This window comes from Phyllostomus discolor, chromosome 8 (genome assembly GCF_004126475.2).
Source record: "Phyllostomus discolor isolate MPI-MPIP mPhyDis1 chromosome 8, mPhyDis1.pri.v3, whole genome shotgun sequence".
In the NCBI taxonomy this organism is placed as follows: Eukaryota; Metazoa; Chordata; class Mammalia; order Chiroptera; family Phyllostomidae; genus Phyllostomus; species Phyllostomus discolor.
The window spans coordinates 78,322,616-78,349,966 of NC_040910.2; the positions used below are offsets into that span (position 1 = coordinate 78,322,616).

A 27,351-nucleotide genomic window follows, 5' to 3' on the forward strand; every position below is an offset into this window, starting at 1 on the left:
GTTCCATACTGTTTTCCATAGTGGTAGCACCAGTCTGCAGTCCCACCAACAATGCACTAGGGTCCTCTTTTCTCCACAACCTCTCCAGCACTTGTTGTTTGTGGCTTTGTTTATGATGGCCATTCTGACCTGTGTGAAGTGGTATCTCATTGTGGTTTTAATTTGCATCTCTCTGATAGCTAGCAATATTGAACATCATTTCATGTGTCTTTGGATCCTCTGTATGTCTTCCTTGGGAAGGGTCTGTTCAAGTCCTTTGTCCATTTTTTAACTGGGTTGCTTGTCTTCTTAGAGTGGAGTCATGTAAGTTCTTTATATATTTTGGAGATTAAACCCTTGTCTGAGGTATCATTGGCAAATATGTTTTCCCATACAGTTGGTTCTCTTTTTATTTTGATACTGTTTTCTTTAGCTGTGCAGAAGCTTTTTATTTTGATGAGGTCCCATTTGTTTATTCTTTCCTTTATGTCCCTTGCTCTAGAGGACATGTCAGTAAAAAAGTTTCTGCATGAAATATCTGAGATTTTCCTACCTGCGTTCTCCTCTAGGACTTTAATGGTGTCACGGTTTATATTTAAGTCTTTTATCCACCTTGAATTTATTTTTGTATAAGGTGTAAGTTGGTGCTCTAGTTTCATTTTTTTGCACGTACCTGTCCAGTTCTCCCAACACCATTTGTTGAAGAGGCTATTTTTACTCCATTTTATGTTGCTGCCTCCTTTGTGAAATATTAATTGACCATAGAGACTTGGGTTTATTTTGGGCTCTCTGTTCTGTTCCATTGGTCCATGTGCCTGTTTTTATGCCGGTACCAGGCTGTTTTGATTACAGTGGCCTTGTAGTATAGTTTAGTGTCAGGTATTGTGATCCCTCCTACTTTACTCTCCTTTCTCAAAATTGCAGCAGCTATTTGGGGTCATTTATGGTTCCATATACATTTTTGAAGTGTTTGTTCTATGTCTGTGAAATAAGCCACTGGTACTTTAATAGGTATTGCATTGAATGTGTAAATTGCTTTGGGTAGTATGGACATTTTGATGATATTAATTCTTCCAATCCATGAACATGGTATAGGTTTCCATTTGTTTGTGTTCTTCCTTGATTTCTTTCCTCGATGTTATGTAGTTTTCTGAATACAGGTCTTTTACTTCTTTGGTGAGGTTTATTCCTAGGTATTTTATTTTTCTTTTTGCTATTTCAAATGGGATTTTTTTTCTTGATTTCTGCTTCTGCTGTTTCATTTTTGGTGTACAGAAATGCCTTTGATTTCTGGATATTGACTTTGTATCCCGCTGTTTTGCCAAATTTATTTATTAGGTCAATCAGCTTTTTGCCTGAGTCTGTAGGATTTTCTATGTACACTGTCATGTCATCTGCAAACAGTGACAGTTTTGTTTCCTCCTTTCTGATTTGGATGCCTTTTATTTCTTTTTCTTGTCTGATCGCTGTGGCTAAAACTTCCAGTACTATATTGAATAGAAGTGGTGAAAGTGGACAGTCTTGTTTTGTTCCTGATCTTAGTGGAAAAGATTTTAATTTTTGCCCATTGAGTATGATGTTGGCTGTAGGTCTCTCATATATGGTCTTTATTATGTTGAGGAATGCTCCCTCTGTTGCCACTTTGCAGAGTGTTTTTATCATAAATGGGTGCTGTACCTTATCAAATGCTTTTTCTGCATCTATTGATATGCTCATGTGGTTTTTGTCTTTGCTTTTGTTTATGTGATGTATTACATTTACTGATTTGTGAATATTGAACCATCCTTGCATCCCTGGGATGAATGCCACTTGGTCATGGTGTATGATCTTTTTAATGTGTTGTTGGATGCAGTTTGCCAATATTTTGTTGAGGTTTTTAGCATCTGTGTTCATCAGCAATATTGGCCTGAAGTTTTCTTTCTTTGTTGTGTCTTTGTCTGGTTTTGGAATTAGGATGATGTTGGCCTCATAAAAAGAGTTTGGGGGCCTTCCATCTTTTTGGATTTTTTGGAATAGTCTGTGAAGGATAGGGGTTAGCTCTTCCTTAAATGCTTTGTAGAATTCTCCTGTAAAACCATCTGACCCAGGGCTTTTGTGTGTTGGGAGTTTTTTGATTACTGCTTCAACTTCTTTTGCTGTTATTGGTCTGTTCAGGCTTTCTGCTTCTTTTTCATTGAGTTTTGGAAGATTATATTTTTTTAGAAATGTGTCCATTTCACCTAGGTTTTCAAATTTCTTGGCATACAGTTCTTCATAGTAATTTCTTACAATCATTTATATTTCTGTGGTATCAGTTGTAATCTCTCCTCTTTCATTTCTGATTGTGTTTACTTGGGTCTTCTCTCTTTTTTTCTTGATGAGTCTGCTTAAAGGCTTGTCAATTTTGTTTATCTTTACAAAGAACCAGCTCTTGGATTCATTGATCCTTAGAATTGTGCTTTTAGTCTCTATGTCATTTAATTCTGCTCTGATCTTGGTTATTTCTTTCCTTCTACTTGCTCTGGGCTGTCTTTGTTGTTGTTCCTTGAGTTCTTGTAGACATAGGGTTAGGTTGTTTGTTTGAAATATTTCTATCTTTTTTAGGTATGCCTGTATTGCTATGAACTTCCCTCTCAGGACTGCCTTCGCTGTGTCCCATAAGTTTTGGGTTGTGAGTTCATTTTCATTTGTTTCCAGAAATCTTTTGATTTCTTCCCTAATTTCATTCTTGACCCATTCATTGTTTAATAGCATGCTATTTAATCTCCATGATTTTGAGTGTTTTGGGTTTTTTTCCTTGGGGTTGGTTTCTAGTTTCAGTCCCTTGTGATCCGAGAAAATGCTTGGTATGATTTCAATTTTCTTGAAATTGTTGAGGCTTGTTTTGTGTCCTGTCATGTAGTCTATCTTTGAAAATGTTCTGTGTACATTTGAAAGAATGTGTATCCTTGTCTTTAATTTTGGGTAATGTAATTATGATGTGCCTTGGTGTGTGCTTCCTTGGTCCCGACTTTCTGGGGACTCTCTGAGCTTCCTGGACTTCTTGGAAGTCTATTTCCTTTGCCAGATTGGGGAAGTTCTCCTTCATTATTTTTTCGAATAAATTTTCCATTTCTTGCTCTTCTTCTTCTCCTTCTGGGAACCCTATGATTTGGATTTTGGAATGTTTAAAGTTGTCCCAGAGGTTTCTAAGCCTCTCCTCATTTTTTGGAATTCTTGTTTCTTCATTCTGTTCTGGTTGAATGTTTATTTCTTCTTTCTGCTCCAAACAGTTGATTTGAGCCCCAGTTTCCTTTCTTCCACTGTTGGTTCCCTGTACATTCTCCTTTATTTCACTTTTCATAGCCTTCGCATTTTCCTCTATTTTGTGACCATACTCAACCATTTCTGTGAGCATCCTGATTCCCAGTGTTTTGAACACTGCATCTGATAGGTTAGCTATCTCTTCATTGCTTAGTTCTATTAATGGAGCTTTGATTGGTTCTTTCATTTGAGCCATATTTTTTTTGTCTCAATGCACCTGTTACATAGTAAGGGGCAGAGCCTTAGGTATTCGCCAGGGTGAGGCAACCCACATCACCGAGTTGTGGCACTGTATGTAGGGAAGGGGCCTGAGAGGGAAAAATGCCACTTGCTCGGCTCTGGGCTAGCCATCAGTCACTTTCCCTGTTACCCACAAGCAAATTGGGTCCTTCTGGTGCTGGTTCCTGGGGGTTGGGTTTGTGTATGTTCTAGGACTCTGTGGGTCTCTCCAATGAACTCTCCTGTGAGACTGGGAGTTTTTCCCAATGCCTCAACCTCCACCAGTTTTTACAGTTAGAGGTTTTGAGGCTTTATTTCCCCAAACTGGAACCCTGGTTTGAGCAGTCTGCCTTGCTCCCCAGTTCCTTGCGATTTATCCACACACAAATGTTGGACCTCCCAGTCCATCAGCCACCACCTTGCCCACCAGCCATTGCCTCACTTGGTCTGCCATGTGGTCCTACAATCAGTTATGTAGGCCTTTTGAGCATATTAACAAGATGAAAAAACACAGGCATTTGAATTTAGAGTGCTAGTGACAAAAAGTAGAGCCACAATAAATAGCATGACTAAGACAAATATATTTACATACCAGCTGGGGGTCTTTCACTGATCCAAGTATAGATGTAAGAACAATGTTCAAAACTTAAATAAGAAAATCATGTCTTCCAGAAACTTTATACCAAATAATTTTCACTGAATAAAGCAATGACTACTGCAAGTCCTACTTATGCTTTTTCAAACAGATGTCTAAGATACAGTTGTTTAAAATCTGATTTTCCCCTTTTCTCCACCTCAGTATAGCCCACAACCTTCCCCAACAATTCAATAATATCCTCTATGGAAAACATACCACTCTCCTTGAGATCCAGGGCATCAGAAATGGTTAACATGTCAAAATAGTCCACATTTACTATAAAGTTTACAGGACCACAGGCATCATGAGTTTAGATATCTTAGTCTGGTAATTTCATTCACTAACATTAACTGGTAAGAATGTGTAAATATTGACCACCTAATAGAAAGTCATAGTAGCATTTTTAAAAAGACCAAAATAATAAGCATTTTTAATGTTTTACAATGTTAAACACTTAAATTGCCTAACTCACTAGGAAAAAATATCATACACACATTTTTGCCAAATGAGAACACACAAAACTTCAGACTGTTCATAGAGTTTTTTTCTGTCTTTTAAAAAGAGGTTACACTTAGCTTGGCCACTCCATAGATCCCATGTTTACCAGTTTATAAAGAGTACGTCTAGGAGACAGTATAATATAACATTAAAAACCATTTCACCTTTTATCATCTTTGGCTAGAAACCTCATTAAAGGAAACTGAGGGGCTGATGAGACAGGTCAAGCTCCATGTGCTTGCATCTTACACATTACTGACTGGAAGACTTGCCTCATCCAAATCCACTGGGTCACAATCTTTTTCCTGAGCGCCATTTTTTACTTTGAGGTTTTAGCTAGCTTGTTCAGTCACTTTGGAAGCTGGTTCTTTTAGAGAAACAGTCTGGACCTTGAAGTTCCCTGGTTTGACCTTGGCAAGAGATTCATAAAATCTTTGCTTATCTGTGGTGAAGCTTGAGGCCAAAGAGTTGCTCTGCAAGTCTGTGGAATGTGAAGTAGTTGCTGCTGCACTGGCAGGGTGGAAAGCATGTTTGGATTCTGGACAATTGGAATAATCAGAGGATGCTGATCAGCCAGGTCCCCACCGTGCTACAAATGTCTGCTTTAATCTGGTTGTGCATCTCTTCAGGGCTATCGGCCTGCACAGAGAAAGTTCCAGGCGATGTTACAGTTTGTCCCAAATCATTATGTAACTTTGCTTACGATCCTCTTTAAGTGGTATTTCATGGAGAGGTTCCTTTTCCAGTTCAGATGTGAAGTAGCCTATTATGCTTTTATCCAGTTGAAAATATCTTCTACAATTTTTCATCAATGCTTCTTGTTTTACACAATAGCAAGCTTTGATAACTGCAGTACCTGAAGGTGGTTTAGGAGTAAAGTAAGGAAGACAGCTTTGTAACTGGTTCGAATTATTCTTTTAAAGATTTTATTTACTTTTGGAGAGAGAAGAAAGGAGGGAGGAAGAGAGGGAGAGAAACATTAATGTGTGATTGCCTCTTGATCACTGCCTACTGGGGACCTGGCCTGCAACCTACGCATGTGCCCTGACTGGAAATCGAACAGGTGACCCTTTGATTCACAGTCCGGTACTCAATCCACTGAGCCACATCATCCAGGACATGGTTCAAATTATTTCTGTCAATACTTTCACCACAGTCTACTTCTTCCTGAGTTGGAATAATGATGGGTACACTACCTACAGTGTCAGTTCTGTAAGACACTTTCTTCTTCCTACTTCTACTGTGGCAACTCAGCTTAAGAGAATGAGGCTGTGAGTCTGACTGCTTTGGTACTATAATTTTTATAGTTTTGTTCAGCACATTTACCCATTCTATTACGCCTTGCTGATCATTAGCTTGTAGGGAACACTTCTTTGTTCCTGTGTTCATAACAAAACAGAATTCAGCCTTTGGCCTTAGCTTAGTTGCATTACTAACCTTTGAAATGTAGGTAAGTTTAATGGCTCCACCAGGTGATGATCCAGAAGGAGGGTTCAATTATCCATGTACCACGCCAAACTGTGTTCAATGGTATCCAGTGTGCAGTACCTTCAAAGAAATTTATTTTCATTTTCTTCAATGTCTAGAAAACTGTAAGTGCAATTCTAATGATCCACATAAGGCATTTCTGAGCTTGAACATTACACAGCTCCTGCCAGTGTCATGAGACTCATGGCAGCCTCCCAGCTCACCTCAGTAGGTGCAATGTTCCTAGAGCCCAATGCTGCCCAGTGGGGCCATGATCCTCACACACAACTTCATCGTGTCCTTCAGCCTAGAACAGCACACTGCCTCTTGTGGCCATGGCTCCCACAGGTGCCAGCTGCCAGAGCAGCAGCCATGACAACCTGCATATGACACAAACATGCCTGCCCCAATTTTGGGCTTTCTACTTAAAGGATGATCTATAACATATATACATTACACATGCATGCTCTGACAAATACATTACTGCAGCACATAAAATATTTCTAATTGATATCCTCTAGAACAGGAAAATACAGGCCATTAGAAGATAAGAAAGGCGTATTTGAGAAGATTGCAAATAATTACATGTAAAAAATATGCCAGTAGGAAGTTCATGTTTGTTATCATTTTTAGTTGGAGAATTTGTTGAAAAGAGGAAAATATTGTTGTTTTTTAAAAAATAACCTGTTGGCCAAGAGTTACATATGAAATTCTAAATTCCTTAACTGTGAAAAAGTAACTATGCAGGAGCTCAATTTTTAGAGTACCAAATTCCACCATATAAAACGCATTAACTGGATTCTTTCCCCTGCCCCTGGTGCTATAGATTTGGGAGGGTGTATTGAATTGTAAATATCCTGTAGCATGTGGGTAGTGATGTCTGTGGGACTTTGGGAACTGGCATGGAATTGAGAAGGTGAGGATTATTTAGTAGGATGGCAATGGGAGAGAGTTAGCCATTATTTTAACACGCTTATCTCTGATTTCACTTGTACTCTTAAGACAAAAAAAAAAGTGGGGGGAGGAGACAGAAAATGAGCCTATACAGATCTCTTCATATGTCAAAAATGGGAAATTAAATTATTCTTAAAACACACACATAATTACATTTCTTTCTCACTGTAGAAATTTCTGGAAAGTGGCCAATGAGCCAACTTGATATGGATCTTTTAAGTTCTACTGTGTGAACACATTTTGGAGGGTTATGAATTCTAATGGTCTTATTGGCATCTATACCTTTGGTGAAAATATTCCTATTTCTTGGAGTTTAGACTCTTTAAGTATTGTACCCTTTAATTTAAAATGCTTGCAGATCAAGATCCATTATTGTGACAGTGTCCTCCTTTGTCATTGGATTAAATATATATTTTTACCTCTCTACTGGCTTGTTTCCCTCATCTTATAAATATGGCTAGGTTTTTATCAGACTAAAATAAATTAAAATATAATTAAAAATACCAATTCAGAACCTTGTTTTTACCTCAAACTACAACTTTATTTTAATTTCTGAAAAGGACAGTCTGTGTTTACTGCCTTTGTTGACTCAGCCCATGAAATCTGACTTTTGCTCCCTGTACCACTCAAACTGCTGCTCTTATTTAGATTCCCAATGAGTACTTTTTTGGTCCCCATATTAAATGATATCACTGATCATTCCTGTGTACAGTTCTCACTTCCTCTGGCTTTTTTATCATCATTATTTGCTGGTTCTCCTTATACTCTCTGCCCATAGATTGATTCCTTGTTGATTTTACCAGCAATTCTCCCCCTGTCCATTTCTTAAAAGTTAATTTCTTCCAGGAAACCATCCTTGCCTCTCTTTTACTTAATAGAGGGAAATTTTCAACCTTTTGGGGAATGTGGAGTCATTATAAAATGTCACTAAAACAAGAAAACTTCTAGTCCATTGTCCTTAGTAATGTGGAAAGAGCATTGGTATTGGAGTTAGGAAGCCCGTGTTTATACTGGTTGCATGACTGTTAAAGTATATTCATTCTCTTTCTCACTTCACTTAGCATAATACCTTCTAGATCCATTTATGTTGTTTTAAATGGCAAGATTTCATTCTTTCTTATGGATGTGTAATATTCCACTGTACATATCTATTCATCTATTGATGGACATAGATTGCTTTGATATCATGGATATTGTAAATAATGCTGCAAAGAACATAGGAGGTGCATATGTCTTTTTGAATGAGTTTTGGATTTCTTTGGATAAATACCCAGAAGTGGAATCATGGGGTCATACGATAGTTCTATTTTTTAATTTTTGGAGAACCTCCATACTGTTTTCCATAGTGGCTGCACCAATTTATAATCCTACCAACCGTGCATGAGTGTTCCCCTGTCTCTACATCTTCACCAATACTTCCTGTTTCTTGATTTATTGTTTATAGACATTCTGACAGGTGTGAAGTGATATACTATATAATTTCACTTATATGTGGAATCTAAAGAACAAAATAAGTGAACAAACAAAACAGAAACAAACTCAGCAATGCAGAGAATGAACTGATGGTTGCCAGGTAGGAGGGGTATTTGGAGAATGGATGAAAAGGGGGAAGGAATTTAGATGTACCAATTGCAAGATATAAAAAAACAGCCATGGGGATGTAAAGTAAGGATAGGGAATATAGTCAATATTATAATATGTGTGGTATCAGATGGGTGCTGGACTTGTTGGGTTATGTGAATGTCTGATCACTGTGTTGTTATGTGATTGTACACTGTGTTGTACAACACGGTGTTGTACACCTGAAATTTGCATGCTGTTAGGTGTCCACCGTAATTGAAAACATTTTTTAATTTAAATACATTTATTCTTTGAGACTCAATTTACTCCTAACAACACTATCATGCTTATTGTGAGGCATAAGTAATTTATACATCTGAAAATACTGCAAACTGTAGGCAAAGTACTATTCCATAATGTTATATGTTACTAGTATTTTATCAATAGTGAGTGTCTTTTTAGTTCTTATGTCAGCTTGTAGCAGAGCATTCTCCTGATAAGGGAATTTAGAGGTTTGTGAGAGAAAGTATAAGGATCTTTTTAAAACTTTCAAAAGCATTTCTCTTCTAATTACTTAATATACTCATTTTATTAGCAATGAGTATCAACTATAAATAGTTTTCTGGCTTTGGGCTTACATCATGGTGAGAAAGGAGAATTATAAACCATTTTATGAATTCTCCAGGGAAAGTTAAAGTGGAAATAAGTGCTTTACAAGACGGGACTATATAAAGATAAATCTTAGAGGAACTGATCTTTCCTCTTTTTAGTTTAGACAACACAAAGCACTCAGAGCATACACAACAATTAGACTATCAAGCCTAATTGTTGTTTTCTATAAGTATACTAGGTCTTTAAGTATATGAAACTAGTTGATACCATTCCTTATTTTGATCTTTAGACAAAATATGAACTAGAGGTTTTTGCTTTGTTTTTTTCAACATTTTATTATAAAAATAAACAGATAAGTTGAAAGAATTATATAGTAAAACACCCAAATACACATCCCTGTTGGATTCACAATGAACATTTTGCTATACTATATTGGCTTTATCAGATATCTACCCATCTATCCATCCCTGGGCCAGAAGTTTATGAGCAGGAACAATGTTTTATTTACTCTTTTACATATATTTTGTATAGAAACCTTAAGAAATAAAAAGTTCAGTGCTTTACAAGCTATAATTTTCTGAATAAACTTAACATTAAGTAAAAACATACTATATGTATAATATAAAAACACGAGTGGAAAGATGAACACCAAATTCAGGAGAGTAATTTAATTATATGTACAGAGATGGGAGAAAGGGCTCATAGAGAAGTTCAAAGGGGGATTCAACTATGTTTTATTTCTTAAATTCTTAAGAGTAAAGTGTTAGAATATGATAGTGCATTATTGAATATCTGTTCTTTGTTCTCTGTTCAAATATCCTCTCTGTTCTTTGGTGTATGTTTAAAATATTTCACAATTAAAAATTAAAAGAAAGATTTGCTACTTTGTTTTCTTTTCCCCTGGCAAAGTGCTTTTCACTTCACTTAAGATCCTTTGTCCCTGTTAGCCTTCCAGCTGAGGTGGATTGAATAGAATCTGAATACACCGTATCTTTTCTCAGATAGTTCGATGTACTGGCTAAAGAATGACACAAAGTGCCCCTTTTCTACTAAGGATTGAAAAGTATAACTTTTGCGTACTTCTTGGTTTTCTTAACCCAGAGAGAGAGAAAAAAAACTTCCCAATTAAACTTAAATTCCTTGAAGTTATTTTACATGGTTGTTGAAAAGTATATAATTGTGTGATTATATAATTTTTCATGTTCACCTGATTTCAGAGAAGAAAGACATGGAAAGTGAAATATGGCCAGGGAAGCTGATACGTGAAAACTTGGAGAGATAATGATGCTACTCAGCCAGGGCCTGGAAACTTGACCAGTCTAAACAAACTCGTAGTACTAAATTGCTTGTGAAAGAGCTCAATCAGTCCTGCTGCGATTTGAACTTTTGGCTCCTGAAAGTCTAAGGCAGGCTTCAAAATAAAAATAAAGCCCTTACCTACTGGGTTGTGTTCCAGGCCTCTGCTGGATTCTCTGTATGAAGGAGATATCTACCCAAAGAGCAAGAGGCAGCCAGAGAAAGATGAGGCAATGAAAAGGGGTCTTAGGGGCTTCTTCCTATACCAGATATGTAATGAGCTCGCAGGAAGAGAGAACCTCCATCATTAATTAATGTATTGATTCCTTTGGGAATATTTATCTGGAGCTCTAAGAAAAATACAGTGGGGTGTGATATAAAGGATCACCCAACCGACCAGAATAAACTTAGTGCCTATTATGACTTGCTGAGCAATGTGCTAGGCTCTATGAAATCACTGTCTGATTTGCTCCAGCAGAGAGATAAGTATTGTGGCATGAAATGGAGAATAAGACCTTGAATAACAATATAGGTTATAAATTCTAAAGGAGTTAGAAATGTGTCATAGCATATTATATATGAACCAGGAATTGATCACCAGACTTAATCAGAAGACCTAAGTCCAAATCCTATCTCTTTTGATACTTGCTTTGTAAACTTGAGCAGGTCCTTTAATTTCTGAGCCTCAGTTTTCTCATTTATAAAATGAAGCCTCCCCATCCTACAAATAAATAACTCAATAAATAAAATAAAGTGAAACCCAGCCCTCTCTGCTTATCTATGCACAGGATTATATTGAGAATCAAGTAAAGATGGATGTGAAAACACTATAGAGTTTGTAATTACTGAAAGAACTGAAAATTTAACTAGGCCTTGAAAAATATTTTACATGAAGTGTTGCAGGTTCAATTCCCAGTCAGGGTACATGCCTCAGTTGCAGACCATGACCCCCAGCAACCGCACATTGATGTTTCTCTCTCTCTATCTCCCTCCCTTCCCTCTCTAAAAATAAATAAATAAAATCTTTAAAAAATATATTTTACATGAACAACCCTAAAGGCTGGATAAAAGTAGTCAGAGAGGGAAAAACGTGAACAGAGAGGAGAATGAAATTTAGATATAAGAGAACAAAATAAAAACCACCCAAATACAGCAAAAGATTTGTTTTGGAGGAGTGAGTAAAAAGTAGTTCCCTATGCAATAATGACTGGATTATGGTAGGATTTAAATTATAGAGTATCTGAAGGCTAGAAGGAAGAGTTTGGACTTGATCTTAAAGGGAATAAGAAACTATTTGGGGGTTTTAAGTAGGGACTTATAATGTATATAAGTCATATTCACTTTCATAATTAGTATCTAACAAAGTGCCTAGCATACAGGTAGTTAAGATTATTCCAACTGAATTTAATTAATCTGTCAACAATATGTAGAATGAATTGGACACATCTGAGTCTGGAGTCTAGCCTTCTTATCACCTAGATATTAGTTTAAGTTGTCTTTTTCCTGAACTGTAACGAGGAATACCTGCCCAGCTAATATGTTTATTCCAAACATCAAACATCAGATGCCATCATTTTCCATAAGTATTAAATGCCTCCTTTATGTAAGATGCTATGTTTAAAAAAAATAGGAAAACAAAAGTATCTATACATATAAGTGCTTTGAAAAGTGTGATGAATGTTAGTTTGAAATGCAGGGTTCTAAGGGATCTGGTAGCAAGGGGATGGTGTACAACAGCCAAAAGATCATCTTACTGCTATATTTAGTACTGGGTTAGGTCCCTATTATTGTCAGGACCTGCTAGGCATAGCTAGGATCAAGTAGAGGAAGAGCCACCAGGTGCAGTAATATAGGCATTTGAGGTCACCAGGAGTTCTTCCTGTTGGCAATTGACGTTTTTCAGACTTAACCTTTTCTGTAGTGACCCTCCCATCATCATGGGGACAGTACAGAATACTGGTTAAGAAAACAGGTTCTGGAGCCACAATAACTGGCTGGGTTTGAAATAGTGCTGTTTAACCTTAGTCAAATTATTTAACCTCTAACCTAATAGAATCATAGGGTTGTTTGTGAGAATTAAGTGAGATACTGCAAGTATACTGTTAGTAGAGGATCTGATACACAGTGAATGTCAGATCAACAAATGTCAGTTAAAATTGTTTTTATTTTCAAGAACTTCTCAGCTCCTCTAGCCTTCATAATTTGTTACTCCCAAATTCTCATTCCATTTTTCTACCTCTGTTTCACCCCATTCCAGGACGCTGAAGATGACATTTGGTTCATTCACCTGTAATATGTTCTACAGCATTAGCATCAAACAAGATCTTAAAATATATTCTGAATTAAAAATTATATAATCTTCAAAGTAATTTAAGTAGTATGCTTTTAGTTATAGTCTAAATAATTCCTAGAAATCAATAACCCATAATATAGTTCTTCATAATATTTTTCTTTATAATTTAATATATTTTTCTAGTTTCTCTTTGTAAGCATATTTTACTTTTAAAATATATATATTTAGTTTTGCTGTGGCCAGACAGTTCAGTTGGTTAGAGCATCGTCTCAATATGCCAAGGTTGCAAGTTTGATCCCTGGTCGGAATGCAAGAATCAACCATTGACACATAAATAAAATGGAACAATAGATCCATGTTTTTTTCTCTGTCTCTCTCAAAAAAAAATGACTCTGTCTGGGTAGCTCAGTTGGTTAGAGCATGGCCCCAGTACACCAAAGTTGTGGGTTTGATCCTTGGTCAGGACACATACAAGAATCAGCCAATGAATACATAATAAGTTGTTGTTTTTCTCTCTCCCCCATCCTCTCTCTAAAATAAATTAATATTTTAAAAAGTATATACAGATATTTATTTTTTAATGAAGTACTGTATTTTGCCATGTGTAATGCACACTTTTGCCCAAATTTTTGAGGGGAAAAATAAGGATGCACATTACACATGGGTAGTACCTGAAATACCTTGTATCTGTTCTTCTGTTTTATAATTATTTGTTACATAAAATTTCTTGTACCATAATATGTTTAAAAATAAATGCTAAAATTCCTCTATAATACAAAAAACAAGTATCTAAATATAAATTAAAAATTGAATTATAAAATTAAAATGAAAGATTTTTTTTCTGAAAGTTTGGGCCAAAAATGTGGGAGTACTTTATACATGGGAATGCATCATATACTGTAAAATACAGTATGTAAAAGATGGGTTGTAGAAAGAGGATCTTGGATCCTGAGATAATTTAATGGATCACATGGGAAAATTAAAAACTAAATCTTTTAGGAGGGCAATTTATAATATCTACCAATTCTTAAGATATTTGAAATTTTTTAATGCCAATTACACCTCTAGGTATTCATACAACAAATATATTTACGTGTATACACAAAGATTATGTGAAAGCATGTTCTGGTGATATTGTGTATAACAGTAAAGACGAAACAAATGTCCGCCATCAGTAGAGGAGTGTTTAAATAAATTATATATAATTATAAAATAGAATGCCATACACTCCTTTAAAAGAATAAGGTAAACTATATAAAAATGGAAAAATGTCCAAGATATAGTCATAAGTGAATGGAAAAGCAAGAAGCATAATACTATGTATAATACAGGTCTATGCTGTGTGTATGTGTATTTCTTTGGTTTGCAGGCTGGTACTCAGTCCACTGATCCACATCAGCCAGGGCATGTGTATTTCTTAAAAGGCAGCTGTTATATTAATATTTGCATATGCAAGGAAATTATTTTGGAAATATTAGCAGTCATCCCTGTGAGTACAATGATGGAGATGAGAAGAGTGACTTTTATTGTATCTTTATGAATACTGAAAAAAAATATTTTAATCATTCAGCATGTGTTACTTTTACTATTTTTAAAAAAAATAAAATGTTCAAAGAGAGTGGGGATTAAATGGTTAAATGTTTTGTAAGGTGTGTGTTGGATGTGAAAAGTGATCTATAAATGCCTATTATTTTTACTAAACAATGGAGCATGGGGCTTTTGTAACCTGAAGAAAGCAGCATTTCAGCATCTCTCCCTACTGGAGCATATGGTGGTTAAGACCATGGGGGATGGAGAATGCCTTAGAGATTGCCTCTCATGGAGTTGATATGCAGATCTTTTTAGTATCCCCTATTGCTCTCATGGTGGAAAGTTCCATGGAAAGGAGTAGAAGGGCTCAGTGACATTGTTCCATCCAGTGTTTAAAACTATTGTCATGTATTCTTTTAAATAAAACTATTAGCCACATGGTGATTGTAAAACATGATTGCTTTTAAGAGCCTTTGTTTACAGAGATTGGTTTATTGTATGAAGAGTGCCTTTGACTAAGTGTAGTGAGATATCTCTTGGTGCTGTCTGGACAACAAGTTTAAAAATTAGGGGTATTATCTTGAGAGTTTTATCCTAGCCTTTTACAGACTAACAGGAGACAGAATGTTTTGCTACTCTAGGTAACAGGCTTTTTGTTTTGTAACTCTTTAAAGTGTTGGTTTTCTCCCTTTTGACACTCTGGGATTAATTTACTATTTATTCCTCTAGATTACAACCTTAGAAAAAACAAAAATACAAATAGATCTTCTGATTAGTATAATATTTTTTGTGTAAGTAGGTATTTTAAAAATAAAGTTATATAAGTTAACGTTATTTTTTCAAAGCTTGAAAAGTACAAAAATCCAGTGAACACTGCAGACCTCACATCACTGCAGATGGTCGTAATGAGCTAATGTCATTAACTTCTTGGCAAACAGTAATAGGAAAGACTCCTTGGATGAAACAGTGGTACATAGGAGAGGTTTATCTGTATTCTAATTTTCATGCATTCATCAATTTCTCACCCCAAATACAGACAAATACAACTAGTATTCTGTTATTGGAAGCTAATTGGCCAATTTATAGATCATAATAATAATGAAATTTAGTGTTGTCTTATTCACACAGCACTTTTGTTTGTGTGTCTTAATAAAACTGTGAGGTAAACATTATCATCCCCACTTTAAGATTAAAGAAACTGGCCTGGCCAGGCAGCTCATTTGGTTATAGCATCATCCTGATATACCACGGTTGTGAGTTCCATCCCTTGTCAGGACACACATAAGAATCAACAACCAATGAGTGATGCATAAATACATGAAACAACAAATCCTTGCTTCTCTCTCTCTCTCCCTCCTCTCTCTCCTCCGCTCCCTTCCTCCCTCCCCCCTTCCTCTCTCCCTCTAAAAATCAATCTAAAAATTTAAGAATAAAGGAAGTAGGGCTAGGATAGATTAAGTTTTACACATAGACAAAATAACTAGAATCTAGAACTTCTGGTATCAGACCCATTGCCAGTTTAATGTTGCCTGCTTTAGCTATTTGTCAGATTGATGGAAAAGAATATAGAGGATTACTTCTAGTCAGCCTCTTCATTTCCTCAGTGAATAAACTAAAATACACAGTGGATTTTATTTTAAGGTTGCACATGCAAGGAAAATGCAGAGTCTACCACCTCACTGCTCAACTCTCTCTCGAGCCGCCCTTCTTCCCTAAGAAAGGCACACAGTTCTTTTCCTTATTAAGAGTTTTTACCGGGCCCTGGGTGGTGTAGCTCAGTGGATTGAGCGCGGGCTGTGAACCAAAGTGTCGCAGGTTTGATTCCCAGTTAGGGTACATGCCTGGGTTGCAGGCCATGACCCCCAGCAACCGCACATTGATGTTTCTCTCTCTCTCTTTCTCCCTCCCTTCCCTCTCTCTAAAAAATAAATAAATAAAATCTTTTTTAAAAAAAGAGTAAAACATGGAACTAATGGGGAAGAGTAATTTTTTTAAAAAAAGAGTTTTTACCTCTGAGAAAGTCAAAAGAAAGATACACGGAAGAGTTAGAAAAGCAAAGATAAAATTTATTACAGTCTCATGTACTATAATCTAAGATTCCTCACCAGGGACTCTGATTTTATTCCTGAAGGGCAATCTTTTTAACCTTACTCTTAGCTCTCTTAAGTTTACAGAGCCATTAAGTCCAGAGTGGATTTTCATGCCAGGTACTCTTTTAAGTACTTTACGTGTATTAACTTAATTAATCCTTATAATCACTTCATAAATTAGGTACTACTACTGAGCCACAGATTAAATAACTATTCACATTCACAGCTAATGGTAGCACCAAGATTCGAACCCAGCCTATCAATTTCAAGGCTAGGTTTTTACCTACTATGCTCTACGGCTTTGAACTATATGACTGTTTATCTTAAGTGCATGAAATGCATTTTTCAGGATCTCCAAATTGGATGAAATTCCTTTCCTAGGTTCCCAATTTGTACAGTAACAGATTTTGAGACTTTTCCTTAGGATTTATTATCCCATTTTGCAGATAGAGTTAAGTGACTTGGCCCAAATCTTTGTTTATTAAGTGATTGTTAGAACTAGGACTTAGTTTCCCTGGGTTTCCAGCCCAGTATTTTTGGCACTATGAACTAACACTCACTTCTTAGTTCATTAGTTACCATTATTCAAGTGATCCGCCCATGTTGAAATTTTGCTACAGCAGCAAAAGCACATCCCCATTCTTCACTCACATCTTAGTGCACCTTTGTGTGTGTCCTGGAATACATTTCAGTTTTACACAGTTTTATACCTTATGGAGGGACATGTGAAACATACTAATGGAATTACCTTTTGGACATAAAGGACATCTATTACTTTAAAAATGTTTTAATGTTTTAACATGTAATTCTACAAAAATTTAATTTGGTCATAGCTAATGCTGTCAAGAGCCCAATTAACACTTTAGGACATTCATATTTCTGAGCCTTGAAGTGGTCAGCAAATGGACATGACAAAATTCATTTCAAATCTAACTCAAGCAACAGTGTAAAGAAACACAGCAATTTTCCTTCAGGGATGGTTATGCAGATTTTTTTTTTGAGTAAGCTCCTAATGTGGAGTAGAAAACTAGCTTGGTTTATTTCCTGCTGCTCAATCTAATTTGGAACCATTTTTGAAGTCCTAGATGCTTGGGTGCAGAGAGTTGCTCCCTAGAGCCTTGTTTCCTGACAGTGGAGAGTAAAGGATTAAATTGAGCTGAAAGTAAATTGATTGACATTTTGACACTCTGCAGACTGTGAAAAGAAAAGGAATTTGTTCAACTTTTAAAAACAGGCAGTAGAAAGAACTATTTCCTTAAAGTTATCTCAGTTTGCAGAGATGATTTCATTATTTTCTTAAAAAACTAAGAAGCATGTTCCAGCACTTTCCCAATTTCCTATATTACAGTTCAAAGTGAAAATTTAACTTTGAAAAGCTTTTGAAAAAGCCTGGATGGGGGTGTTAAATTAGTTTTCTTAGCTGAACATGCACTGACAGAGGTCTTTTGAGGGAAAACAAAGGACTAGGCACTTCTGGGGTGTCACTCTAGGAACCTATTTATAAAAGACAACTGTACACATTTATGAAATTTTTATCTCTGGCAGTTTTTAAATGTGAGAGATATTACGTGTGAATTGAATAAGATACATTTCCTGCTGACTTCATTTTCAGATACAGGTGCTTACCATACTATCATCTTTCCTAAACAGCATCATTTATTATTGACTTCAATAAAATCTCCTATCTGCTGTGTCATGAAAGGAACTGGGCTCACCTTAGCAGTGCTGTTTTGAACAGCCTGCTGCCTTTTTTTTTTTTAAATCACTGCAGGAGGTTGTAATAAATTAGAGCCTGGAAGAAGTTTTAAACTGGCAAGTTTGCCAGATATTTAAAGCAATTTATTTTGGGGTGTATCAGCAGATTTTTTTTTTCTTACACTGCATTTGGGTGCCTGCTGACACAGCCTGAACAAACCTTTCAAACATTTTCCTTCCTGGAGATGGATAAAGATGATGATGCAATGGACTCCAACATCCAGACCTTCCATTAACTCTTAACTTGCCAATTGGTTCCTTCCAATCACCAGATCTGTAGGAATCTTAGATAACTGTTTCCATTATGAGTTTGCCATATTTCAAGTCCCTCAGTGCCTTGGTCACAACTCTGTTTTATGGAAGGATCAACTAACAAGAGAATAATTCTGGTTTTAGACATTTAATTTATAGTTTAGATTATTTCATTACTAGTATTTTGAAAATTGCCAAACTTCCCAATAGGAAAAGAGATCCAAAAATGTATATTAAAAGAGTCTTATTTCTTGATTCTAGCATATGTTGAGTCTTACAGTAACTTTTTTCTTAGTCTCCTTTCTCTTATAATTAGTAAAATAGTTTTTTTAATTATTATTAATGTTTGGCTCTGGAATTACAAAGGCAACTTTAATGGTATATATTTTAGTCAAGTATTCAGAAAAGCCAAACATACTGATATCTGAATATTTTTGTTCTGATGAAGGGCAACAAATAAGGGAGCTAACTTCTACTGAGTAGCTCCACAGGGGCAGCCCCTTTTGTAAGCCACTACATAACATGTGGGAAAGAGAGATGAGATCCTCATTTTACAGAGAGCTGGTTCCTAGTGAGGTGAAAGACACTGCTCTGTGAGTTGTTAGGAACGTGATAAAGGCTTAAATTCATGAAAGCATCATGGAATAGGGTTTGGTGGGAAAGGCCCTAGATCAGAAGTCATGAAACTGTAGTTCCTAAGTGACATTGAACGAGGTCGTCTGACTAGACCCTGAATTTTTACATCTGTAATGTAAGGATACCATCTCTAGCCTGTCTTCCTCTCCAGATCATTTGGCACAATGTAGTTCTCAAGTATGGCTGCACATTAGAATCGCCTGAGGAGCTTTGAAAAATACTGACGTCTAGATTCCAACCTCAAGAGATTACGATTTGATTGGTCTCTGGTGCAGCTGGATATTGGGATTTCTTAAATCTCCACAGGTGATTCATGTGTGCAGCTAAGGCTGTGAATCCTTGGTTTGGAGAATGGTGAGGAAAGCCCTCTGTAAATTTATTTACAAGGGTTAGCAGATGTTATCCTAACTATATTGATAGTTTGTTTTTTCCATCATAATTTCAACTGTTTTGCTTTTTTAAAAATCCAGCTAATCTCTGAATTTCCCCAGCCTTTGGCACATAGGAAGCCATTGATAAATGTTGCACGTGTAAATGTACAGCCTTTGAAAGTTTTAAAGTCATTTGAAATACGGGATTTGTCTAAGGTTCAATGTATAGAACTAAGAGGTAAGGCCTTTCTGTTGAAACATTCCCAAGAAATGCCAGCCCTTCCTGCCCACCCCCAGCTCCCTTCACCTCCTCGCCCAAGCTGTGGTGTCTTGATGGTGACCCCAGTACCCCACCGCCGGACTCACATAGAAGGATCCGGTGGGTGCTGCGAGCTCCGGGGCGGGGCGCCGGCAGGGCCGACCCTCCGCGCCCGCTTGGCCCACCCCACCGCGGGGCCCCGCCCCGGACGCTAGTTGAGACGGACTGCTTGGTGGTGCGCCGCTGCCAGGACTCCACAGCCGAGCCCCAGGGCTCCGGGCTAACGGGCGGGCCCACTTTGGCCGGCAGCACTCACTGCCCTCGCCTCTGGGCCTGCGAACCCCAACGCTAGCGCCTCGTGTCTGCACCGGGTGGGGCCAGGATGCGGACCTGAGAGCCTTGAGCCAGCCCCATGACCCTGAGCACGTTGACCCGCGAAAGGAAGGTGCTTCCCGCCTGCACCTGCAGCTTTGGTGCCCCCGACATGATCCCCTACTTCTCCGCCAACGCGGTCATCTCGCAAAACGCCATCAACCAGCTGTGAGTGCACCGCGCGCCCTCCCGCCCTCTGTGAACGCTCGGAAAGTTTGCGTTTCAGCAGTCGCTTTCCCCAGCATCCTGGGGAGCAAGCTAGCGTGGGTGAAATTGCACCCTGCGTTCTTGGAGGTCTCGGGGCGTCCGGGGTGGAGGAGAGATAGTGGGGTGGAGGTGTGGGGTAGTTCTTGAAGTCACAAAGTGTCTGGGGATGGTATTGGGGGTGGACAGAAGAACCCTTTGAGAGAATTTCTGGTAAACTTCGAGGGAATCTGAAAGTGAGGTCGTCCCAGGGAAGTTGTCTGTGGCAACCGAGTGACAGCCGAGCCGTAAGGCACTCCGGAGACTGAAGGGTGAAGGGCGGTCTATAGCTTCTGAACCACCAGCCGGAAATGCTAGGACTCCCTTGCGGGTCCAGCTGGCGATCCTGCTCCGGTGTTTGTTTTGATTTTGTTTCACATAAGTGTGTCTGACCATAGGTTTCTGTTACAACCCATTCACACAAAGAAAGGCAGTTCATTCTTCGTTCTCACTGGTTGTACTCTGGGATTATTTCAAAAAAAACTGTATTTCAATAGTTGGACTGTTTTTCTTTTTGTCTCTGCCTGTAGTAGCGTAGTATGCGCTCACAACCCAAGCCTGCATGCGCTCACAACCCAAGCCTCATTCACTCAAGTGCAAGATTCAGGCGTACCTTTGTCACTGTTTTTGAGGTCTCTAGAGTTGTTCTTCCTTTACGTTTGTGGTTTATCCATTTCTGAGAACTGTGTGCTGAAGCTTGTGGTTAATCTCACCTCATAGTTATAAAGCGCAAAGTAAAGGAACTCCATCTATTCAAATTGCATCGTTAAACCAGTGGAGTGTTTTAGGGTTACTTGAGATAACAGCAGTTTGGTCTTGGTGTATTAGCACTCACTCCAGAGCGGCTTCAGGAGAGTCACCTACTGAGGTTTCTACTGACTCCTGGCACTTAAGCAAGGCTTCCATCTTCCTTCCAGGTCACTCCTAAAGAACTTTTACATTGAATGTCCAACACCAGAAACTTTCCATCTCTTATTAAAGGCCCCAACAGTGGCATGTAAAGTAGATGATCGTACATCTAATTTTTATTTTAATTAATGGTTTGCACTCCTGCCAAATCAAATTAAACTCATTTGAATTTCAGTTTTTTCCTTTTGTGTAGATTCATGGTGCGGCTTCTAAAAAAAATAGCCCCCCCCCCCCAAAAAAAATAAAAACAATGGTTTTACTACTATGTACTGAAAACTCTATGGAATTAAATCAACTGCTTACTTGCATTTTCCTTTTTTAAAAAATGGACACATGGAGTGAAAACGAAGGAATAATCTGAAACTTGATAACCAATCTCAAAATGATAGTGTCAACAATACTTTAAAAATGGAAAAGGCAGGGGGAGCAACTCATATGTCCCCGTCAAGGGATGAGTGGCTAAACAAAATGTGGTACATAATGCAACTAAATATTATTTAGCCTTAAAAAGGAAGGGAATTCTGACAAATACTTTAAAGTTCAGATAAACTTTGAAGACATTATTCAAAGTGAAGTAAGCCATGACAAAGGGCAGATGCCTATGATTCCACATATGTGAGATACCTGGAGTAGTTTAGTTGCCAGAGCTTGGGGGAGGAGGAATGGGAGGGAGGTTTATGTTAAATAGGTACAAATTTTCATTTGAGGAAGAAAAAGCTGTTGTTCTGGGGATAGTTGCACAACAGTGTGAATTAATTAATGCAGCTGAGCTGTACACTTTAAAAGGCAAATTTTATTTTGTATACTTAACAGTTTTAATAAAGACAAAACAATTTAAAAGGCAGAGCTTACAAGGTTTTTGGTATTGGGGGGGTGGAGTTTGGATCTTGCTTTCTAGTGTAATCAAATAAGTCCAGATTTCTTTGGGTAAGTTATTTGACGTAAGTTTCTTCCATTGTAAGATGAGGATACAGTAGTTTCTACCCCAAAGGGTCATAAGAGATCATATGTACAGTAGCACTTTTCAAACTATAAGTTCCTGCACAAATGAGTTAATTGAAATTAAACAATACCTAATAGCTCTCATTTGTTGACCACTTGTCACTGCTAAGAGTTTAATGTGTATTATCTCATTTAATCATCACAGCAATCCTATGCACTTATTTGTTCTATTTACAAATAATGAAGCTGAGGGTTCGAGAAGTTAAGTAATTGCTCAAAGCCATAAAGCTAGTAAATGGCAAAAACTGTCCTTAGAATCCAGATCTGTTTCTGGTGATGTTAACCACTATAAAAATGATATTCTGTCTTAGTAGTTGCAAGATCACTTTTGAGATTTACACTCTTAGGAATTGTCTTTAACTGCTGACATCTTCAACTTAGTAGTAAAAAATATATACTTGCTATGCTAATAAGTATTTTGCTGCTAAGATAGTCTTTTAAAGAATTGCAGAATATTTCTTTTATTTTTGTCTCTTTTGCCACTTTTTTTCACAAGAGACTTAGTAATACCCTAATATTCACTTATTCTAAAATGTATTTATTAGTATTGCTTTAGCCATCATTTTTATTTAGCATTCATAGTGTTGCCCAGTTCATCATCACTTCAAAACCTCTAGGGATCATTCTGAATACAATTCTAAATTTTGTTAAACATATTTTGGTTCCTAATGCAGAAGTTCTTAATTTGAGGTCCATGGTCACTTAGAGTTCTATGAATTGCTTCAGAAGGTTAATGAACTCTTTAAGATCATATGAAAATTTTGGGTAGATAAAGATATTTTAAAAATCAGATTCTCAAAGTAATGGGATCTCATTAAAGGTTAAGAATCTCTCTCCTAAAGGGAAGTATTGTTCCTGAGGCCTGATACTGTAAAACTCAACTGGTGTGAGCATTTCCTGGTGGTGCCAGATATATAAATAGCAATGACTGGTGGGAGCAACTAAAAGATTAAGATTTAAAGTTCTAGGTGAAGACTGACTCAAAAGCTTTAAGTGTATATGTGGGGAATGGGTTACCTTGATACATGAGTACTCTTAGTCCAGTGGTCAGTTCTCTTGTCATTGCGGAGGACCCCTCATAAGAGGTTTTTTCCTTTCTCTCATTTGCTGCCTCAGATTTGTGGTGGGTTTAGAAACCATATAACAAATCATATGAGAATTGTGACAGAGTAAAAAGGTCAGAATGAGATCTTAGAAGTTCTGCTATGGAGAAAGTGCATGATTTTAGAGTATGACCTTGGACACCTATTTTGGTGATTTCACAGGCTTTTTCTAATTTTTTTAATTGTTGTGCTGTATAGTTGAAATTAGAGAATAGCTGGGGTTTTATTGTATTTTATTGGGAATTATATTATTATTAGATTAAGGTCTCCTTGGCATTGTATAAAACTCACAAAGTGTGGTGTAATTTTTGATGTATCATTGAAGAACATTAAGTGATTGAAGTTACTTCAGAAACAAAGTATAGTATAGTTACTGTCATATGTGTTAATCCTACTAGAAAAAAAATACATAAGCAACCAAGAGCATTATCTAATCAGACATTAAGAATCTTGGATCAGCCCTGGCTGGCGTAGCTCAGTGGATTGAGTGTGGGCTGGGAACCAGGCATCGCAGGTTCGATTCCCAGTCAGGGCACATGCCTAGGTTGCAGGCCATGACTCCCAGCAACCACACATTGATGTTTCCCTCTCTCTTTCTCTCTCCCTTCCCTCTCTAAAAGTAAATAAATGAAATCTTTAAAACAAAAAAAGAATCTTGGATCAGATGGCTCAAATGTTCATGAAAAGTTTCATTCCCTTTAAGAGGCTTTACATTTTAATAAAAGCAGAATTCTGAATTTCTGAAAAATATGGAAGGCTATATAATTTTTAGAGAGCCAGCATTCAAGCCCTGAGAAGTCACTAAGGAAGGGGCCAAGGCTTTTCTGATGTTATTTTATGCCAAAACAAATAGTTTATCAAAAAATAGGCCCTGGCTGGTGTAGCTCAGTGGATTGAATGCTGGCCTGCAAACCAAAGGGTTACCGGTTCAATTCCCAGTCAGGGAACATGCCTGGGTTGCAGGCCAGGTCCCCAGGATGGGTCACATGAGAGGCAACCGCACATTGATGTTTCTCTCCCTCTCTTTCTCCCTTCCGCTCTCCTAAAAATAAATAAAATCTTTTTTAAAAAGGTAGAAAGAAAAATAGGAGGCTATTTTTATGTCCTAAAATGTTAGGGAAGGATCAGAATTATTAGATAAAGTGCTGGCAAAAGCTACCATTAAAAGTGTCCCCATTATGAAAACCCATTCAAAAGTGTCGAAACTTAGGTGCTGAAGACATTGATCGATTTGTTAACGAGGTTACCTTCAGATTTGTATCCTTGACCTAAAATATTTGTATTTTTTTTACTTTGTTTCATATATGAGTTTGACTTTCTAGCTTGAAGTTTGACTCCACGCTCAGTAACAGAGGAGCATATCATAATGATTATCCAAAAATGTACCTTTTAATGAAATTGAAAGGTGGAAGCAGTTTTATTTTTGTGTTAATTAGTAATAGTACTAGTGCTCTATAATTATCCAAGTGATTTCACTTTTGCTCTATACTTACATATTGAACAAGTCATCATTCACATTTTACAAGTAATAAACTAAAAAGTATAAAAACTTTTTTTTTATTTTGCACAGGGGTTTCATGATTTATTATTGGTAGAACAAAACTAGAACCAGCATTCCTGTCTCCCAGCTCAGAGCTCTTATGATTTGTACTTGAAGTCCTAATATTAATTATGTATCTTTTACACATACGGGAACATTGCTTTAGATAAATTTCTAGCACTGGAATTTCTGGGTCTAATGGTATGTATAGGTTAAAAATTTGATGCAATCTGCCAAATTGCTTTCTAAAAAGGCTTTGCTGATTTGCTCTTAGCAGTTTTAAGAGTATATCTTTCCCTGTACCTTTACCAACTCTGGTAATATTAATAATGACATTAAATAGAAGTTAAGTTTTTACTATGTGCCAGGTGTTTTGAGCCCTGTGCATATTATCTCATTCTTTCTTCTTAACAACCTTATGAGTTAGATATTACCCTCCATTAGAGATGAGAGACACAGAGATGTTGAGTAACTTGTCTAAAATTATAGTCAGGATGCAAACACAAGCAGTCTGATTCCAGGACCCCTGTTGTAATACTTCTCTATTTGCAGTTCTCTTATTACTATGAAAGTTTAGTACCCTTTTATATTTGTATTGGTCTTTTTCATTTTTCTGCTATGATTTGCATGCTTGTACTTGTGACCATTTTCTACTAGTATTTGGGTTTTATTTTTCTTTTTGGTGCACTTGGTATTTTTTGAATGTATGGGAAAAATAATGTCTTTTAACCTTGCATCTTGTTATAAAAGTTTTGTATTCTATGTAGTAAAATCTGTTGACATTTTCTCTTATGATTTCAGAATTTTATATCTTGCTTTAAAAATCCCTTCCCATATAAAAATTTTCTTTTATGTTTTTTCTAATATGTCTATACTTTTTAGATATTTTACTCTTTAAAACATCTGGAATTTTCTTTATAGTATGAATTAGGGATCTAACTACCTTTTTTCCAAATGCATAATCAGTTATTTCAATACCATTTATTTAGTTCATTCTTATTTCACTGATTTGAAATGCTAAACATATTATTATTTGGGGTCTGCTTTTATATTTTTAAGTCTTGTTAATATGTTTTCTATTCATACACAAATACTATACTTCTTTACTTAACACAGATTTAGTGGTTATTTTGATATCTTGTATGTCAAGGCCTACCTCATTACTATTTTTTAATGTATTATCTATTCTTATTTTATTTTACAGATAAGTCTTAGAAACAGCTTGTCAGCTTTCACTTTTAAAAACCCCATTGGGATTTGATTGAAATTGTACTGAATTAGTTTTGGAGAGAATTAACAGCTTTGCTAAATGAGCCTTCCCAGTGAGGAATGTGGTATGAGTATCTACTTATTCGCTGTTTTTAAAATGTCCTTCATTTAAATTTTAGTCTTTTCCTCATATAGTAGTTACACTTTTCTTATTAGGCATATTCATGGATGTTTCATAAAGCTTTTATTGCTCTTGTGAATGAGTTCTTCTTTCCCATGACTTTTTCTGTTTAGTCACTGTAGGTGTTTAATAAAAAAACATTGCTTTCTGTTGTTGTTGTATTTACATCAGACCACTTTGCTGAACTTTTACTTGGTCCTGATATGTAGTAGATTTTTAAGTTGATTTTCTTGACTTTTCTGGGTGGAAATAAGTTTTGTCTCCTGTTTGTAACTCATTGCTTTGGCTAAGGCTCTCGTGTAATATTAAATAGTAGCAATACTAGTAGCCTTAATTCGTTTTCCATTGTAAAAGGAATTTTTCTTATGTTTTGTAAAGAGGTATATTGCGTGCTCTAGGTTCTGGCATAGACCACTTGTCAAGTTGAAGGCATTCCTACTATTCCTAGTTTTTATTAGTACTCTAATTTTAAAATTAGATACAGTTATTGAATTTTATTGAATGCTTTTTGGACATCTATTGAAATGCTAATTTTTTCCCTCCCTTTACTGGTACTGCAGCAACCTAAATTGAGTTGCTAAAGTTGAATCATGCTCACACACTGTTTACATTAGTTAACATTTGGTTTACTATTACTATCTTTAAGATTTTAGCATTCAAGTATTTCTTGAATCCTTGGTGCAGTCTTTGTCCAGTTTGTGTCCAAATTGTAGAATGATTTAGGTGTAGCTTTCTATCTTTTTCTAGCTCTGAAACAGTTGTTTAGCAGAAATTATCTGTATTTTAAAAGCCTAGAACCAAGAAGCCCTACTCTAAGTGGTAAAAACAATTTATGAAATTTTTTGCCTTTCAAATTTAATTTTCTTGGTTTTTTTGAGCAAGTGTAATTATTTATTGTCCATGATACTTTTATAATCTGGATCTTGTCCTCTGCAGAAATATGCAAACAAAATTAGAATAATTGATAATTCAGCGATGAAACCAGGCATTCATTTATGATTTAAGGCCTTTTATTCTGATTGGTAAAAACACAATATTAATATTTAAAAGAGACATATGTCTCTTTGCTTTTGAATTAATACTGATCAATTAGAGAATATAT

At 36.6% G+C, this 27,351-nt stretch overlaps 1 protein-coding gene, 1 long non-coding RNA gene and 1 pseudogene across 7 annotated transcripts in view; 1 reads left to right on the top strand and 2 right to left on the bottom strand.

Annotated features, from left to right (window-relative positions):
* Positions 1-27,351, top strand: part of SSH2 (slingshot protein phosphatase 2) — a 250,487-nt gene that overhangs the window by 125,109 nt on the left and 98,027 nt on the right. The window contains exon 1 of one of the 6 annotated variants that reach the window (XM_028521744.2): positions 19,875-20,230. The exons of 4 other annotated variants lie outside the window; for them this stretch is intronic. In XM_028521744.2, the coding sequence (XP_028377545.1) occupies positions 20,103-20,230 (128 nt within the window). In that variant the 5' untranslated portion in view covers positions 19,875-20,102. Of the gene's footprint in view, positions 1-19,874; positions 20,231-27,351 lie in introns of those variants that run through there. One more of the 6 variants, XM_036033306.1, reaches the window with a different exon arrangement.
* Positions 3,873-8,159, bottom strand: LOC114504087 (annotated as a pseudogene).
* Positions 12,535-27,193, bottom strand: LOC118502126. The gene is made up of 3 exons (XR_004904805.1): positions 26,869-27,193; positions 26,389-26,396; positions 12,535-12,545 (listed from the first exon to the last, which is right to left on the bottom strand). It is a non-coding gene; the product is annotated as an uncharacterized LOC118502126 (long non-coding RNA).